Genomic DNA, 17,823 nt, shown 5'->3' with positions numbered 1-17,823 from the left:
TCATGAGGAAAAATTTCCGAGGTTTTTTTTATGCAAAATAGCAGGCCATACGTCCTCTCTACCTCCTCGCTGACAGCAGGCCCATGCCACATTGGCGTGCCTAATCAACACCCTCTTGGTATAGAAACGTAATTTGCACCGTATATGCACGTCAAAGCCAAGTTGTGGCACCAGTTTAATGTATGCCACTACTTTTAGCACTAAACTGACTTTTCGAGCCAAGTTGTGGCACCAGTGGTGTAATTGACTCTAAAAAAATCAATACTATATAGAAGTTACTATTCAAGTTTCTCTATAGTTGCAAATTTGTTTCTCCCATAAGACATTTTTGTAGTTCAAATTAAATTGCAAAAATATCTTATAACAGAAAGATATAACAAAAATATCTTATAACATCTTTTTCCATGACAATCTTTTACTACCTTCGTATGTATATATATAAGGAGGTAGCAATTAAGTAGTCGGTGAGCCAATTAATGATATGCATAACATCAATTAATTACAAGCTATTAATTAGACGGCACTTTTTAGTTACCTATCGTATTCGGCCAATAGTTGTTAAGATAACCATATGCCAACTTATAACAGAAAGGTATTAAGATGGCAGTTTGCAGGGGCAGAGACATGGCAAGTGGAGCTATAGCCGAGGCCTAGTAATGATGGCCCCCGCGTCATTCACAGGAACGACTCGGGCGGCTCCTCCGCCACCGCCGCTCTACTCTCCAAAGCCGCCGTTCTACCCCGCTGTCGCCGGCCGACGTGCAAGGTACGTTGCTGGTGTGCGGCTGCGCCCCGGGTGGCAAGCGGCCTAGATCCGGTGCTCCAGCACATGGAACCCATGGTTGCTCGCGCCTCTAATGGCCTCCGGCATGGATGCGTGCACTCCGCCATGGTTTGTGCATCGAGCTTTCTACTAGGAGGTGGACCGTGATAGTGAGGTACTGGCCTTTCACGTGGTCCACGACTTGGTAGTGGTGATCCAGATCTGGTCGGCCGAGTGGTGGTGACTACAGACTATGCTACAGTTAACTCCTACGACTCCATGACGCCTGTGGTCATCGAAAAATCTTCAGGAGTCTTCATCTCTCAAGATTCAATGGTTGATTTCGGCGATGAGATGCTAATTGTGGACGAGGGCTTACGCAGATGGTCGGTTGTGTAGAGGTGATGGTCGCATTGCATGTAGCTGCTGGTATTACGAAAAAGTGGTGGCGACAACACTTGAGTGACTTTGATGGTGGTGCTACTCAAGCACCCAATCTCGAGCTCTGGGGCAAAAACCTGGTCTAACTTTAGCTGGTTATACCTGGCAATGGCGATGTGTTTTTACAAGGTATGTTTTTTTTACTTCGTCGCCTATGAAGGGAGTGAAACTCAAGCGTCATCTTCAGCAGATCCAACCACCAAAGTCATCATCAATGGATTGATTTTTCAGGGTGAAAAGCTAGAGACTGACTTTGGTGGTTGGATCCGCTGACGATGACGCTTGAGTTTCGCTCCCTTCCTGAAAGTATTGCTCCGCGTCGTCCTTGCGGTGTCATGAAATGGTTGGTGTAGATATGGTCATTACTACAGTTTGTTGGTGTGGGTATGACGACGACGTTTGGAGCCGTTTCTTTTTTCCTCGCCTACGCATAGTTTTGGTCTAATATGACTTTGATAGTTGTTGGCGTGTTTATGTGTGAGTTGATGTTGGCTGTGCGCGTCCTAACGATGCGGAGGTCGAGTGTTTGCTCATTGTGTTTTGTATCCTCTTGATGCATCATTATGAGTAAATAAAATCCACCCTTTGTCAAAAAAAAGTAATGATGACCCTTGTAATTTTTTCTTAGAAAGTACAAAAAAATCATCAAAGTGCGTCATTCAAGGTACTTAGCCCTAGCTCCGCTTAGTTTGTGGTAACTATATATTCTCCTTAGTTGTACCGAAAGAACGTTTGGCATGTATCCCACCAGCACGACACAGTTTGTGCGGTCGGCGAGTGGCCGCGTGAGTGCGTGATTTTGACAATGCATGATATCAGCACAACATCAGCTGAAAGTAGTTAGTCGTTACTGCCACCCTCATCCTATATGTGCTAGCTGCAGCTGATGTATTGCTACGACAAGCTAGCTAGCTAGCATGCATCTATTCAGCATGGCCAAGAAGCAGAGCCTCTTCTCCGCCGTGCTCGGGACTCGGCCTCCGATCTCCACCCGAGCCACCGCCACCGCCGTGACCAAATCCGAATCGATACCGCACCCTTCCTCGCTGCACCACCACGGCAGGTCATCCCATCCTTCCATGGCAGAGAAGCTCGCCGCCGGGCGAACCCTCGTCCTTGACGTCGACGACGGGCTCCTCCTTCCGTCGTCGTCGTCCCCCTTCCCCTACTTCATGCTCGTGGCGCTGGAGGCCGGAGGGTACCTACGGGGCCTCGTACTTCTCCTGCTCTACCCAATCATCTTCTGCGTGGGCCGCGACAGCGACGCGGCCGTGAGGTTGATGGCTATGGCGGCCTTCAGCGGGTTGCGCGCGGGCCCGTTCCTCGCTGGCCGCGCCGTGCTGCCCAAGTGGCTCATGGAAGACGTGGCCACGGAAGGCTTCGAGACAATGAGGATGAGTGGTGCGGCCGGCGGGCGGAGGGTGTGCGTGGCGAGGAAGTTGCCGAGGCTGATGGTAGAGGGGTTCCTCAGGGAGTACCTCGGGGCGGAGGCGGTCGTCGGGAAGGAGATGAAGGTGCTCTGGGGGTTCTACACAGGTCTAATGGAGGACCAAGACAAGGTGGTGTTGGAGGAGGAGGAGAAGATCATGCTGGAGGGTAATGATGCCGTGGGATTCTCTGGCTCGCTCCAGTTTCTCCAGCATCCCCTCGCGCGCTGTTGCAAGGTAGTACTAACTCCACAGCTAGCTAGCTTCTTGTTTTATTTGCAACTCGCGTGAGTCAATTTTTGGAGAATGCACCCTGAGGCGAAAAGTCTTTTTATAATGCATCCGGTCGATATAGACCGTCCGTCAGAGCGGATTCGACGATCCAGATCTAATAGTTGTTGTTAATAGTATCCATGTCTTTCTTATATGATTAGTTAGGTATTTTTTTACCACATTGAATGTGACGTGAGAAAAATGTTTTTTTGTTCAACCAAATTTTCTTTCCCTTGTTTGAACATTTTTCTTTCCCTTTTTCTATTTAGAAGACATTGAATTTTTTTTCTAGATTGAAAGTCTCGTTGTGACGGTTGGAGCAACCATTTCTAATGTCCATTGAATTTATGCATCACAGTCCTAATAACTTATGTGCAACATGTTGATAACTTTTGACCCAGGAAAATAAAGTTGAAAAAATATGTCCCCAATCATTTTTGAGTGAATTACATAGTAAATTACGCAACCGCAGACCCGATGATAACTTGTGTACAAACGCAGTGATAATTTTGATCCCGATAACTCATGTGTAAATAATATGGTAATATATGCACAACTGGGTTGATAACTTACTTAGTCCAAGTGTGATAACTTTTGACCGGGAGGGCGGACTTGTTGAAAAACACACTTCAGTGACTTGTGTGTTGAATATCATGGTAACATACACACAACGGAGTTGATAACTTAGTTAGCCCAGGTGTTGTCGAAACATACCAACATGAAATCTAGTTTTGAATGTCTCATCGCAATAAATCTTTTTATGTGAAAATGATTTTTTATCGGAACGATGGTTTGAGTTACAAAACATTTTTAATTTTTTGAATTACGTATGGAATCTTCCTTGTGATTAGCACTTCCCGTCTTTTAGGGCATGCGTGAATGTGCATATGGGGAGGAGGTCGAAGGAACTATTTTTTATGCCTCGATAATTTTTATGTAAACAACATGATAACTTATGCTCAAGTGGCATGACAACTTGCATAGCATATGCGTGGTAACTTTTTACCCGAGAAAAAAATCATCGAAACATACCAACATGGGATTTAGTTTTAAAGATCTTGTTGCGACGAATCTTTTATGTGAAAACAGTTTGTCGATCAGAGCACGATTTGAACTACAAAACATTTTGATGTTTTAAAATAGGAAGAATCTAAGATGACACCAGCATTTTGTCATCTAGTGCATGCATGCATGTGCACGTGGGGAGAAAGGTTGAAAGACCATTTTTAATGTCCGGTAATTTCTATGAAAACAACTTGATAACTTAAGGGCGTATTTGGTTGCAGTTTGCAACAGTAGTTGCATTGCATGTTCATCTCTAGCCAGCCTGGTTGATGAAATGCAGCCTCATATGCAGCAGATGCAACCTGTTTGGTTGCCTGCATCGCATGGAGAGGCATTTACCCCCCCCCCCCCCCTGCTGTTTGGTTGCCGTTTTTGTGCTTAGGGTGTGAGCAGATGCAAACTTCAGCTGTTTGGTTGCAAACAGCGTTTGTGTTCTGCTCACCCCATTCAAATGTGATGGCCTTACCACCACATGATCAGCACAACAGCAACAGCAGAAAAACAAGATCAAACAAAGCAAGCAATGTAATGATAGCAAACTTAACACAGCAAGCAAGAAAAAGACAGCAAACTACTTAACTACATAGCATAAGTCTAGATTAAAAGCAGGGGCATCCTCCTTCCCTGCTCCATGGCAGGGTGCTGCTCCTGGCCAAAATATGAACAAGTTCCAGCACAAGTCTCACCACACACCATAAAAGTTCTCAACTAACACCTTACTTAAGTTAACTACATAGCTTGCTCGATGTTACCAACGCAATTGTGCCTGGTGCAACGAAACCTGCACATCACCGAGCAGTCGTGGTTGTAGATCTGAACCTTCAGTCCGAGTCCGGAGATGCGCACAACGACGAGGTCGCCGGGGACGATCCGGTGGCGGCGGCAGAAGTAGTTCCAGTCCCGGCCAAGCACCATGTGCCCCTCGAAGTTCTGCACGTGCACCCAGAACACGCACTGCTTGTTCGCCGACAGACTGACGATGCGCGGGAGCCGCTTGATGACCTGCCAGGTGTTCATCACCTCCACGAACTTGGGAGGCACGACGAGTATGGCGAGGTCCTCGTTGTCCTTGATCTGCTGGTAGAAGCGCATCAGCTCCCTGGCCCCCTCCTCGTGGCCCTGCCTCGGAGATTGTCCCTTTGAACGAGGCACGCTCATGAAGGCGATCCTGCCAGGCAGGTCCACCTTCCTGAGCCACCTGTTCATGGGGATGAAATCCTCGGTGCGCTCAGCTCCGACCACCACCTGAGCTCCTCCTCCCGGCACATCCCAGTCAGTCTTCAATATCTTGTCAGGTAAGATGACAAGTATTAGTGCACAAACTTTTTGCAAAATGGCACTGATCAGGGACATTTGCCCAAGAGAAAATGACACTGATCAGTCCACAAACTCTTTGAGGAAATGCCACTTATCAATGGCACTTGTTGTTGGGCAAGTCCACTGATCAGTGGACTTGCCCAACAGCCAGTGGACTTGCCCAACAGCAAGTGCCATTGATAAGTGGCATATTGCCCAACAGCAAGTGCCGGCAAATGCCACTTATCAATGACACTTGCTGTTGGGAAAATGCCACTGATCAGTGGCACTAATCAGTTGACTTGCTGTTGGGCAAGTCCACTGATCAGTGCCATCTTCTTTGATGCAACTGGCACTCAACACTGCACTATCCTAAACATGGTAACATCTAAAAATAGCAACACCAAGTGCCAATAGCACCCATGTGCAGCCATGCAGATTTGGCACCATCCTAAAATGCTTCTACTACATGCACGTATAACATTCAACACAAACCCTAGCTAGAACATGTATGTTAGCAACATGGAACATGAACATGATCCTATCTAGAACATGAACATGCCATCAGTCAACATGATTCTAGCATTCATCACTCAACATGAACATGCCATCAGTATAACATTCATCACTCAACATGAACATGATTCTAGCATCAATACACCTACTAGCATGAACACAAATCATAGGACACACAAGCAGTAGCATAAGAAAAATTATCCTAGCACACACACTATACAAAACAAGAACAGATCAGTCCGATTGGATTCAATTGGGATCGCATCCAATCGGATCTGCTATAATCCTATCTAATCCTATCGAATCCACTAACTACTACAACATGCCTAAGAAATAAACATCTAATCTACATCTAGGAGCAAGGATTGAGGGGTTTGACTCACCGGAGCACGCGCAGCCGCGGCGAACCGAGGCCGGGGTGAAAACCCCGGTGGGAAGGAGAGAGGGGGCGGAGCAGAGGAGGAGCCGGTCCCGGCGACGGCCTGCGGCCTCGGCCCCGTGCTCAATGCCACGCCGAAGGTCGAGAAGGATGGCCTGCCGACCGAAGAAAACCCTTGGACGGGGGTCAAGAAAACCCCCGTGGCCAATGGGGTCCCAAGAAGGGGCGGCTCCGTCGACGGCGCCGGCCCCGAGCCCAGGACCACGAGGTCCGGAATCGGCGGAGCAGGAGTGGCCGGCACCGCATTGTCCGGCGCTCATGGTGGCCGGCAGCAGATGGGGGACGGCGCGCGCAGCGCCGACGCCAGGTCGCGGCCCAAGTTCTGAAGCCCGGCCAGCCAGCGCTCCTGGATGCCGGCGATGCGCTGGTCGACGGGGGTAAGAGGGCGGCGCGGCGGTGGGCGTACCGGAGCCATCGGAGGAGAGGAGAGGGAGGGACGGTGAGGGAGAGAGAGGGAGCGGTGGGAACAGTGCGTCTGGGCGGTGACAGGAGAGTGGGGGAGAGTAATGAGACGTCGCCTCCGTCTCCCGCGCTGCCCGAGGCGTGCAACTGCCTCGCACGTGTGGCCGCGCGCGGCCAGGCTCGCGAGAAACTGCTGATTCGACAGTTTCCGCCGGGCCAGGCTGCGGGCTGCTTTAAGGTCCGTGCGGGCCTCAAACCGCATGCAGCCCAGGCAACCAAACAGGCCGCACACATCCCGCGGGCCTGGTTGGGCTGCATGCGGGCAACCAAACACGTCTTAAGTGTCGCAGACGTGATATCTTATGTAGTACATGCCTAGTAACTTTTGATTAAAAAAAAGGTTGTTGAAACATGTCGGCATGGGATCTAGGTTCGTAGGTCTCAGTGCAACGAATCTTTTATGTGAAAACAGTTTTTCAATCCGACAGACGGTTTGAGCTACAAAACGTTTTAAAATTTCAATTTTGAAAAGAATCTGCAAACATCATCACTTTTATTTTTTTCTGCATGGATGTAATTATGAGCTTCTAATGAAGTAAACTGGACACCCCACATAGTAAAGGAAACAACAACGAAGTTAGTAGTATCTGTATACAGTTTGTCTAATTCACATCTAAATGTTTTTTAAGAATGTCACATCTAAGCTTTCATAAATATATAATTTATCAACAAGAAACAAAAAAAACTAGGAAAAAAATAGACCACAAACAGAGTGAACATCAGCTTGGATATGACATAACTATTTCACATCTAGATGTGTCCTAAACAGACCCATCTGCATATGTGCATGCACACGTTCAGATATCTATATCTATATCTATACCTACTAATAAAGCAAGGTGTGTTTCTCCAATTTTTTTCATCCGTTCACCACCAAAAATATTTTTCTTATATCCGAGGTGGTACTAAATTTTCGTGGTCCATCTGCTAAAAAATAAAAAGTTTTGTCCAGAATTTCGTACGTGGGCCGCATGCACTAAGGCCCAGAAAAGTCACCAATTTATATCCTGCGCACGCAGCTGGAAAACCTTATTTATCGCACAGCACGGCATATACTTGGAGCTTCCCATCGGTCGCCCAATGTTGGGCCGGCCCATTTCTATTTTTTCTGTGTTCTTTTTCTATTTTTATTTCTTCCCTTCCAATTTATTTTTTCCTTTTCCCATAAATTAATTTTATAAATTTTCCGAAATTTCGTTTTTTGTACTAATTTTGTTTAAATCTTAGGATTTCAATATTTGTTCCCACTTTCAAAAACATTGGGAAATATAAATTGTTATTTTCAATCAAACTTTGTTTGGAATTAAAACAATGTTCACATTTTTCAAAAAGAAAATTGAATTTTTTTTCTAGGTATCTAAAATAAATTTCATATAAAAAATAATAGAAATACGAAAAATATTCATTTTTATCAAATGTTCACAAATTCAAAATAATGTTCGTGATTAAAAAGATATTTTTCAAAATTGATTTGAATGTTCAAAACAAATTCGAAAAAGGTTCGTTTCTCCTCCTTAAAAATGGTCCTGTTTTTAAAAAGTGTTTGTGAATTTAATAAAATCTTTCTTATTTCAAGTTTTGTTTTCCTTTTTCTAGAAGTTAACGTTTTTTAGAAAAAAAAATGCTCACATGTTTTAAAGAAAAACATGAGGTCACCACAACCTCGACAAGGAGGCGGACCTGAAGGAAAAAAATGTACGCATTGGATAGTGGCCGCCACTCCCACCAACCCCACTACTATGAAGATCTCGCGGGCCAAATATGACCCGTGAGAACACCACGGCTCTGCGCTCTATCGTCCCACTGTTGTGTGGAGACCGTTTTGATGGACACATCAATTATCTCTTCTGATGCTTCTCGCAAAAAATCTCTCCCGTTGCAACGCACGGGCATATGTGCTAGTGTTGCTTAAATTCAGTACGGTAGAAAATTAGCAGTCCTTTGTTTTATGGCCGTCAAACTTTTTCTAACACATCTCCTCTTCTCTGTCGGTACGTGTAGAATGTCTACCTCGTGACACGAGACGACAGAGCCACATGGCAGGCGCTAACGAGGAGCAGGTACCCCAAGGCCCTGGTGTTCCACGACGGCCGCCTCGCATTCCGGCCGACGGCCGGCAGCACGCTCGCCATGTTCATGTGGTTGCCATTCGGCGTTGCCCTTGGCGTCGCCCGCCTCGCCATCGCGCTCACCGTGCCATATCGATATTCCACACCAATCCTGGCATCCACTGGCATGTCGTGGCGCCTCAAGGAGGGCGAGCGGCCGCCGCTGCTGGGCGCCGACGGCGAGCCAGGGCGTCCGCGCGGGCAGCTGTATGTGTGCAACCACCGCACGCTCATCGACCCGGTGTACATATCGGTGGCGCTGGACCGACCGGTGCGGGCCGTGTCGTATAGCCTCAGCCGCTTCTCGGATCTCCTCTCGCCGATCGGTCGCACCGTGCGGCTGGCACGAGACCGCGACGTTGACGCAGGCATCATGGGCCGCCTCCTGGACAGCGGCGACCTCCTCGTCGTCTCCCCCGAGGGCACCACCTGCCGGGAGCCGTACCTACTCCGGTTCAGTCCGCTGTTCGCGGAGCTCAGCGACGACGTGGTACCCGTGGGCCTCGCCACCGAGATGGGCATGTTCTACGCGACCACCGCGGGGGGGCTCAAATTCCTGGACTCGCTCTACTACATGGTGAATCCAAGGATGTGCTACACGGTGCAGTTTCTGGAGCGGGTGAGCACGTCGGCGGTCAAAGAGAGGAAGGTGCCGAGCACCGACATGGCCAACCTCGTGCAGAGGAAGATGGGGGATGCGCTTGGATACGGCTGCACCATGTTCAACAGGAAGGACAAATACCTCATGCTTGCTGGCAACGACGGCAAGTGCTCGATTGCTCCTGCAGCTGTGAGGAGCTAAGAACAACCGATGATTAGTCATATCTAAGCTAGACTCTTTTTTCTTACGGTCTGTTCAGGATGGGTCATAGACGACACCTCCTCACCTCATAGCTGCAATATGGAGCTCGTTGTATCTGTATTCAAGGGTCTAAACAAAAAAGTTTGCCATGGTTAAAGTAATAGATTTGAATGGTCGGCCTTGACCATGGTTAAAGTAATAGATTTGAGTGGTCTAAACAAAAAAGTTTGCCATGGTTACCGTAATAAATTTCCTTGTCAAAAATACAACATTGCCATTATTGGGTTTGTAGACTTTGAATTCGGTTCGTAAAATATATTCGTGTTTTGCTTGAACCTTCATATTTATATTTAGTTTCTATATGCATGCTAATATGTAGTTGCAATGTAAACTAAAATCGTGTAAGTTAGAAAAAACAGAATTATACTTTGTTATATTTAAGGGATTGGCTAGGTCCGGCTAAAAGTTAGTGGAGTAAATATACTCCATTAAGCTTTACTCGGCCAGATCCTCCTCTGTTTTACAGGGGATCAGTTAGAGTTGGCCCAACAATGCATGATGAGTCGTGCATCAAACCCATCAAGCAAACGTTCGCACTCTAGTGATGTACTCCCTTCGTTCCTAAATATAAGTCTTTTTAGAGATTCAACTACAGACTACATACGGAGTAAAATGAGTGAATCTACACCCTAAAATATGTCTAGATACATCAGTATGTAGTCCGTAGTGAAATCTCTAAAAAGACATATATTATGAAACGGAGGGAGTACCTAATTAAGAGAGACTGGGTAGGTTCGAAAGTCCAAAGGCAAAAAAGATAATAGGAAAGATGATGTGACGGCCATTCACCAGGTAGCTGATCTAAGGTGGCCATCCTTCAACCTTGTCAACTCAATTAATTTTGTTCTGCTTCCTAAGTGAGATGATGCTGAGGGCGTGGAGCATTTTAGGCTGATTAGCCTTGTCCATAGTTTTACTTGCATCTTCTCAAAGATGCTTCCTCGTCAGTCAGAGCGCCTTCATTAAACGACGTTGTATCCATGACAACTTTTTGCACATTAGAAATTTTCTTGCCGACGTGCACCGGAAGAAGTGCCCCAAATTATTCATTAAGCTCGACATCTTTAAGGCATTTGACTCGGTTAGCTGCCCTATCTGTTAGAAATCCTCTCAGCCCTTAGTTTTGGTCAGCGTTTCCGCGGCTCATTGAGTTTTTATCTCTTGCTTCCGCGTCCTCGCCCATGCTTCTCATTGGCCAGCCGGGAATTAAAGAATACGGCCTGAGTTCAGAAGGCCAAGTCAATCATTCATCATGTTCCAAATTTGTAGCGAGAAGCAACATTGTAAAAGCAAATGTGTTGCCATCTTCGGGCCCTTTCATAAGAGCAAAGCCCACAACTCGGGCATCCATGCTCAGAAGATGGTCCGCCGCTCATACCCGGTTTTGAATACATTGTTGGGTTCTGGACCCCCCCCCCCCCCCCCCCCCCCCCCCCGCGTGAACTGGACATAATAAGTGGAGGCCACGGAGTAGCATCCGGAGGTTGACACCTTCCACAATATAGTGTCGGCTTGATTGTGTGGAGTTGAACTCGGGATGTAAATCGCCAAAGGTTGATGCATTCAACGCAAGTGAGTATGCGCCATAGTATTTTAAGGCATACACCCATATCGCAAATAATTCGTCCACTCCAATGAATAAGGCATGCACATATTCCAAAATTTAACTTTAACCATAAATTAGATCAATATTATATATTTTGGTGACTTCAAAATTGTACCATCGAAAAGTCTTTCTAAATAGAAATTCAATGGTATAATTTTTTTTTTACATATAACCCATACTTGGTTGGTCCAAATTACGGGCAAAGTTAAAATTTTGAAATATGTACACACAAGTAATCAAATAAATGCCCCTCTGGTGTGATAGTCCGCTCAATCCCGTTGAAAGCAACGGTACCTGGCAATTACTAGCTTGTAGAGCATGTTACTGCTAAAAAAAAACTTGTAGAGCACGTCATGTGTTTCTGCTGCATTGTGCAGCCTCATCAGCGGCTTATTTGTGTCCAGGAAACTCGTAGTAATTTCGTGAGTTTTTTTGGACGGTCGCCCATTCTTTTACGTGATTTTGGCTGTGAAAAGCTTACAGCAAGTGACGGCCGGACAGAGGAGACAGAAGAAGCAGAGGAACCAGAGGAGAAGTCCAAAGACAGATGCATAGTGACACAACTCAATCGATCTCATCAAAGTTGACACAAATTTACTACCACCAGCAGCAGCAGCAGCCAGGAATAGCAAGCAGCCTGGCCGCCGTAGATCATTTTTTATTCATCACCCAACATTTTATTCCAGCATCTCATCGACGGAGCCACACATAACAGGGAACATGCGTGCGTGCATGGACGCATGCACTCTCTCAGGTCTCAGCTAGGCTAAGCTATATGTATTCTCTCATCATCTCTCATGGACGACGGAGGTAGCCTACCTATAGCTGAGCCATACTCGGTCTAGCAGTGCGGGACGGCGAGGCCGCAGGAGACGAGGGTCTCGCTCGCGTGGGGGCTCCTGATGTAGGCGCCGAGGGAGGGGTCCTTGGCGTACTCGCAGAAGCACGCCTGCTGCGCGCGCAGGTTGGCGCAGCACGCGCCGCTCGGCTTGGCGCCGGTGGTGATCGCCGGCATGCACACCGTCAGCTGCCCCATCTCGCACGCGGCACGCGCCCCGCCCGGCGCCGCCACCACCAGCGCCAGCATCATGGCCGCCAGGAGGACCTCCTTCCTCATCGCCATGGCCGTCGTCGTTGGTCTACTCCTCGCTCTCGCAGTGGCAGGTGTTGAGTGTGGTGGAGTGGTGCAATGGTGGTGTGGACATGGATCTAGACACTCCCGGGGTATTTATAGGCGGCCACGCACGGTCCACCTGCCGCGAGCTCGATCGCTGGCAACCTAGCTAATTAACAACCCACCTGCCGCGAGCCGGCTAGTTACTGAACTGCAGTACGTAGTTCGGCATGACTAGGGTCAGCAAAAAGGTTGACGCATGCATGGCTACACTTATGGACGTATGGACGTACACGCGGGTAGGGCATTCAAGTCCAGTGGGTAGAGGTCAGCCGAGTTGGTCGCTCGGGCGCGCGGTGGGCCAAAGCAAGCGAACCCCTGCATTCATATTCATGCGAAGCATCAAATTAAAAGACCAAAGGTGATGCCAAGGATAATACGGGAGGCTTAGAGAGCATCTCCAATAGAAGATGTATATTTGGAGATAAAAGTGGGTGATGTATAATTTACATCACAAAGGAAAATGATTTTTATATCTAAAAAAAACCCAACTCCAACAGATGATGATATATATTTGAAGATGTAAACCTCCCACTCCAAAAGATGATGTAAAAACGGTTGACGGACGCGCGGCGGCGGTGATGCAGCCGTTGTACAATAGCAGTTCAGCCGCGCTCGAGCCACACAATTTGAAATAAAAAAAAACATCCCGAATTAAAGCGTAAAATTTCATCTATCAGCAATATCAAATTATTACATAATTCATCAAATACAACAAAGTTGTTGCAAAATACAACAAACAAAGAATGAAACTAGTTCTTTTTGCACAAAACAACAAACAAAGAATGAAAAGTTGTAGAGTCAGCTGACCCCACAACCAACACATAGAAACGCCACTCATTGCGCAAGGTCTCGAAAGCATAGAATCAATGTGTTACATTTGTGTTCATCCCCACTATTGCTGCTACAAGCCTACTACTATGTTCCTTAAGTCCTCTAAATCACTCAAAGCAGAGCAACATGAATACAAAAATTGCTCCAAATCTCAATCTCACTGTAATCGTATTCTTATCGTACTGCAGCAGAAATAGTACGTACATGAAGACAGATTTTTGTTTTGAAGAAGAGTACTAGAGTAATTTTCTCCGCTGCTTAAGGAGTTGACTGAAGAAAGAAAGAAAGCGAAACCGTATTCTTCACTCGCGGTCGGCGTTGGCGCATTGGACGATGGCAAGCCATGATATTGGTCACCGGGTCTGTGATCTGTGCCATGGCGGAGGCCCATGCCGCGCCGCCTGCTTCCGCGTGGATGTTGTCCAAGACCTGTTGGATCTCGCCCGACTTCTGACAGTGTTGCAGTGGCAGTAGAAGGCCAAGAGAAAGATAAGAGAGCGAGGAGAATACAGCCAGGACAAGACATTTTCTTTCAAGCTTAGATATGAACTGCTCCCTCCGTACCAAAGATATAAGACGTCTTATGGAATGGTACAGAGGTGGTAGAGAGTCATATATATTTTTCTAGAGAGAGAATGCACTTCGGTTAGGTTTTTGTTTTTTTGATTTGAGGAGAATGCCTTGCTCCCATGGATCTCATCTTCATTTTTTTTTATTTTTTTTTTGAGACAAACCCGTGGATCTCATCTGTAGTGTATAGTGGATGAAGTTGGGTCTGGGCCGGGCTTATGTCGGTAGAGTGGGTCTGGGCCGGAAATAAGAGCCCATCGAGTCCAACCAAAGCGGACGGGGGAGAGGAGCCGAGAAAGAAACCCTGGCCGCCGCCTCGTCCTCCCTCCCTCCCTCTTGTTCTATTCCCCTTCCCTTCTCTTCGGCGGCGGCTTGAGACCGAGCGAGCGAGCTAGGGTTTGGCGCGGCGGCGGAAGGAAGGAAGGGAGTCGGGAAGATGAGCCGCAGCCTTGGGATCCCGGTGAAGCTGCTGCACGAGGCGGCGGGGCACGTGGTGACGGTGGAGCTCAAGACCGGCGAGGTCTACCGGGGCTCCATGATCGAGTGCGAGGACAACTGGAACTGCCAGATCGAGAACATCACCTTCACCGCCAAGGTTTTTACCTCCTCCTTTTCTCCTCCGTCTCCTCCTTCCTTCTCTTGGTCTCATCTCGAAATCTCGTGTGGTGTGGTAGGACGGCAAGGTGTCGCAGCTGGAGCACGTCTTCATCAGGGGCAGCAGGGTCAGGTTCATGATCATCCCCGACATGCTCAAGAACGCACCCATGTTCAAGCGCCTCGAGGCCAGGATAAGGGTGCGCCTCATCTTTCTTTCAGTTTTTTTTTGTTTTTTGTTTTTTAGGTCAATTCATATATTGCGGCCCACTGACTTTGCTTCCCTACTGCGTGCAGGGCAAGGGGTCGGCCATCGGCGTCGGGCGTGGCCGTGCTGTCGCGATGCGTGCCCGGGTAAGCAGCAATTCTCAGTAATTTATTTACACTTTGCAATTTTACCCTATACAGCACTTGACAGTCAGTCGATGCATTGAGTTGGAGCAGCTTTGAATTAGGACAGATTGATATCTGCAACTAATAGGGTTTGGAGCGATATTATTTCTGTTGCTGCTTCTGATTAAGCCCTGTCTTTCTCTTCTTCAAAAACACATAGCCTATTATGTTTCTTGTTGTCTAGGTGGGCAGTGATACCCTATGATGTTTCTTTTTTTCTTACACATGGATTCGTACTATGGCAAGACAAAACCGAGAGCCTGTATTCAGCATTAGACCGTATGTTTTCATTGCTTCCTTTGACATTTTATCCATGGTTAGAACTAGGGAACCTTAATTCTCTCTCTGAAAAATAATGTGGGATGCTGTAACAATTTATTTTGGAACCAGGGAAACATTGTGGGCGTATGTTATCAGAATTTGAGTAACTAGGATCTAACTAGCTAAGAAACTTGGCTTATTGCCATGTGCTGTTCACACTAATTCTAAAATTGTAATCATCATAAAACCAAGAAACTGTTTATGCACGAAAAATAGGAAAGGAAATATGAATTATCCATTAATTTCAGGAATTAAGTTTTAGTTCTTTTTACGACAGTATCCCATTAGGCTGGGAGTCTGGAATTATATTGGCTGTAAATTTCAAATGTAATAATTGGTATCTAACTACTGCATAATCTAGTTTGGAGTTACCGTTCTTGCTGTCAAATCCTCACTCCTAGGCATCAACATTAGGCTAATTGACAGTTGCTTACAAGTCTTGTACATAAGATGATTATCATTTCTTCCTGTTGTGAACATTTGCGCTCGGAGCTGGTGATTAAAATAGTCTTGTGGTTCCTAAGCACACGGAGCTGCCGATAGCTGGTCTATTGTTAAAAAAACATTTGCATTCAGAGCAATATGGTTGCTGTCAATGCTTCTGATTAAGCCCTGTTTTTCTGTTTCCTCTTCAATATAAACATATAGCCAACAATGTAGAGATAAATGTTCACACGCAAGAGACCCAGAACTAGGCTAGTCTTCTTATATAGTTATCTATGTACTGTTAATCCTACCCCCACATTGGCAGACTGGGAGCTGCTAACAAGTCTTATACTTGAGATAGCAATTTCTTCTTGCTGTGAACACTGCACCTCGGTAGTCAGTGTTACTTTGAAGGCCGACAAGCTTCCATCTCATGTTCAGTTGATGCTGAATCTTCCCCTGGCTATTTACGTTATGTCTTGTTGTCTTGCTGGGTAGCTATACCCCGTCATGCTTCTTTTTCCCTAGATGTGGATCCGTATCATGACAAGCCAAAAACTAAGAGCCCTTGTTCAGCATTACCCTATATTATTTCGTGTAGCATTTTATCCATGGTTGGAACTAGCGAACTTGAAATCGCTCAGTGAAAAACACTGTGGGGTTGCTTACAGTTCATCCCAGTTTGTAACTAGGGAACTAGGAATCTTCTCTCTGGAAAACATTGTGGGATGCTATATAACAGTATACTATGAAAAAATGAGTAACTTTGATCATGTACTAAATCTGAAAAAGAAATATGAGCTACTCCCTTCATTCCTAAATATATGTCTTTTTAGAGATTTCTATATGGACTACATACGGATGTATATGGACGTATTTTAGAGTGTAGATTCACTCATTTTGCTCCGCATGTAGTCCATATTATAGAATTTCTAAAAAGACTTATATTTAGGAGCGACGGAGTATCCATTAATGTCATGCATTCAGTTTTTAATTCCTTTGAGGACAGTATCCCATTGGGCCGCGGGTCTGGAAGTATTTAGGCTGATGAATTATTAAATCTTTTATGTAACTGTTATCACCCCTATTCCGAGTTCTAAGACGTTTTGGATATTTCAATATGGACTGCATACAGACTGAAATTAGTGAACAAACACAGTAAAAGACGTCTATGTACATCCGATTCAGAAAAAAAGCTAGAACATCTTATAATTCGAAACAGAGGGAGTTCCCAACTAGTGCAGTCTAATTTGGAGTTAATGTCATCATCATTAGGCTAGTGGAGGAGAGTTGCTTACAAGTCCTCTACATACTGTGAACATTGAGCATTGCAGTCTGTCATTTTAACGGCCAACAAGCTTCTATCTCTAATGTTCATTGAATGTCTAATCCTGCCCTAGAAAGTTTCCTTACTTTGTTCTGTTGTCTAGGTGGGTTGGGTAGCAATACCCTGTTACCTTATAGCTGCAGAGTTGTATTATGAAGAAAAGCAAAACCGAGAACCTATGTTCTAATTTCCCTGCCTTGTCGTTGTTCCCTGTAACATTTCATCCAATGCTGGAACTGGGGAAGTCGTAATTCTTATCTCTGAAAAACGCCAGCAGTTTAACCAAGATTCGATTTAGGGAATTTGAAAAATCAAGATTCTAACTTACAATCATCATCTAGCTAGCATCAATTATTTATGCAGTAAAATATGAGAATGAACAAATAGCTATGTTGTATTGTTTGGCTTGTTATTAATCCTTGGATCAACTTTCTATTTGGCAAACACAAATTAGTCAACAGCTTTATGTATATAGTCACTAACATCTGAACTTGCCGAAAAATTGATACAGGCTGCTGGTGGTCGTGGTGGTGGCCCCCCTGTTGGAGGAGGACGAGGTGGCGCGCCTCCGGTGAGGAGGTAGATGATGTGAGGTGAGCCGCTGCCTGGTCGAGGAAGGAAGGAAGTCGCTGCTGTCTTCTTTACTGGTGAAACAAACTGCTGCGGCAGCCATGCTTGTGAGCTTCTTATGATGTGCCTCTAGTTTAGTTTGTCGGTTTGTGCGAACCGATTTTCTCTATGTATGATGATGATGTATTGCTGTTGTTAGCTGTAAACATGAGTTGACTTGATGGCTGTCATTGGAATGGATTATCTCTTGTGAAGCTTACTGCTAGTTAATATGAGTTAAACTATGACCATTATCTTCCTGATCAATCAGTTAATATGAGTTTGTAGAAGGCAATAAGTTGCCGTAAAGCTCAAGG

At 46.0% G+C, this 17,823-nt stretch overlaps 3 protein-coding genes across 3 annotated transcripts; 2 read left to right on the top strand and 1 right to left on the bottom strand.

Moving 5' to 3' along the window:
• Positions 1-2,059: 2,059 nt before the first annotated feature.
• LOC109783055 (probable glycerol-3-phosphate acyltransferase 3) lies at positions 2,060-9,868 on the top strand. The gene is made up of 2 exons (XM_020341667.4): positions 2,060-2,868; positions 8,684-9,868. Exons 1-2 carry the CDS (start codon positions 2,122-2,124, stop codon positions 9,590-9,592), a joined length of 1,656 nt encoding a protein of 551 aa, XP_020197256.3. The 5' UTR covers positions 2,060-2,121; the 3' UTR covers positions 9,593-9,868.
• A 1,964-nt stretch (positions 9,869-11,832) lies between these two features.
• On the bottom strand, positions 11,833-12,463 carry LOC109783073 (non-specific lipid-transfer protein 2P). Its single transcript, XM_020341679.4, has one exon. The coding sequence runs from the start codon at positions 12,379-12,381 to the stop codon at positions 12,100-12,102; it is 282 nt and encodes a 93-aa protein (XP_020197268.1). The 5' UTR covers positions 12,382-12,463; the 3' UTR covers positions 11,833-12,099.
• A 1,647-nt stretch (positions 12,464-14,110) lies between these two features.
• LOC109783081 (small nuclear ribonucleoprotein SmD3b) lies at positions 14,111-17,760 on the top strand. The gene is made up of 4 exons (XM_020341688.4): positions 14,111-14,431; positions 14,511-14,630; positions 14,728-14,784; positions 17,409-17,760. Exons 1-4 carry the CDS (start codon positions 14,273-14,275, stop codon positions 17,478-17,480), a joined length of 408 nt encoding a protein of 135 aa, XP_020197277.1. The 5' UTR covers positions 14,111-14,272; the 3' UTR covers positions 17,481-17,760.
• The last annotated feature ends 63 nt before the right edge of the window (positions 17,761-17,823 follow it).

This window comes from Aegilops tauschii, chromosome 4 (assembly GCF_002575655.3).
Source record: "Aegilops tauschii subsp. strangulata cultivar AL8/78 chromosome 4, Aet v6.0, whole genome shotgun sequence".
In the NCBI taxonomy this organism is placed as follows: Eukaryota; Viridiplantae; Streptophyta; class Magnoliopsida; order Poales; family Poaceae; genus Aegilops; species Aegilops tauschii.
The sequence above is the reverse complement of the archived record's forward strand: the minus strand, read 5'-3'. Positions and strand labels throughout refer to the sequence as shown.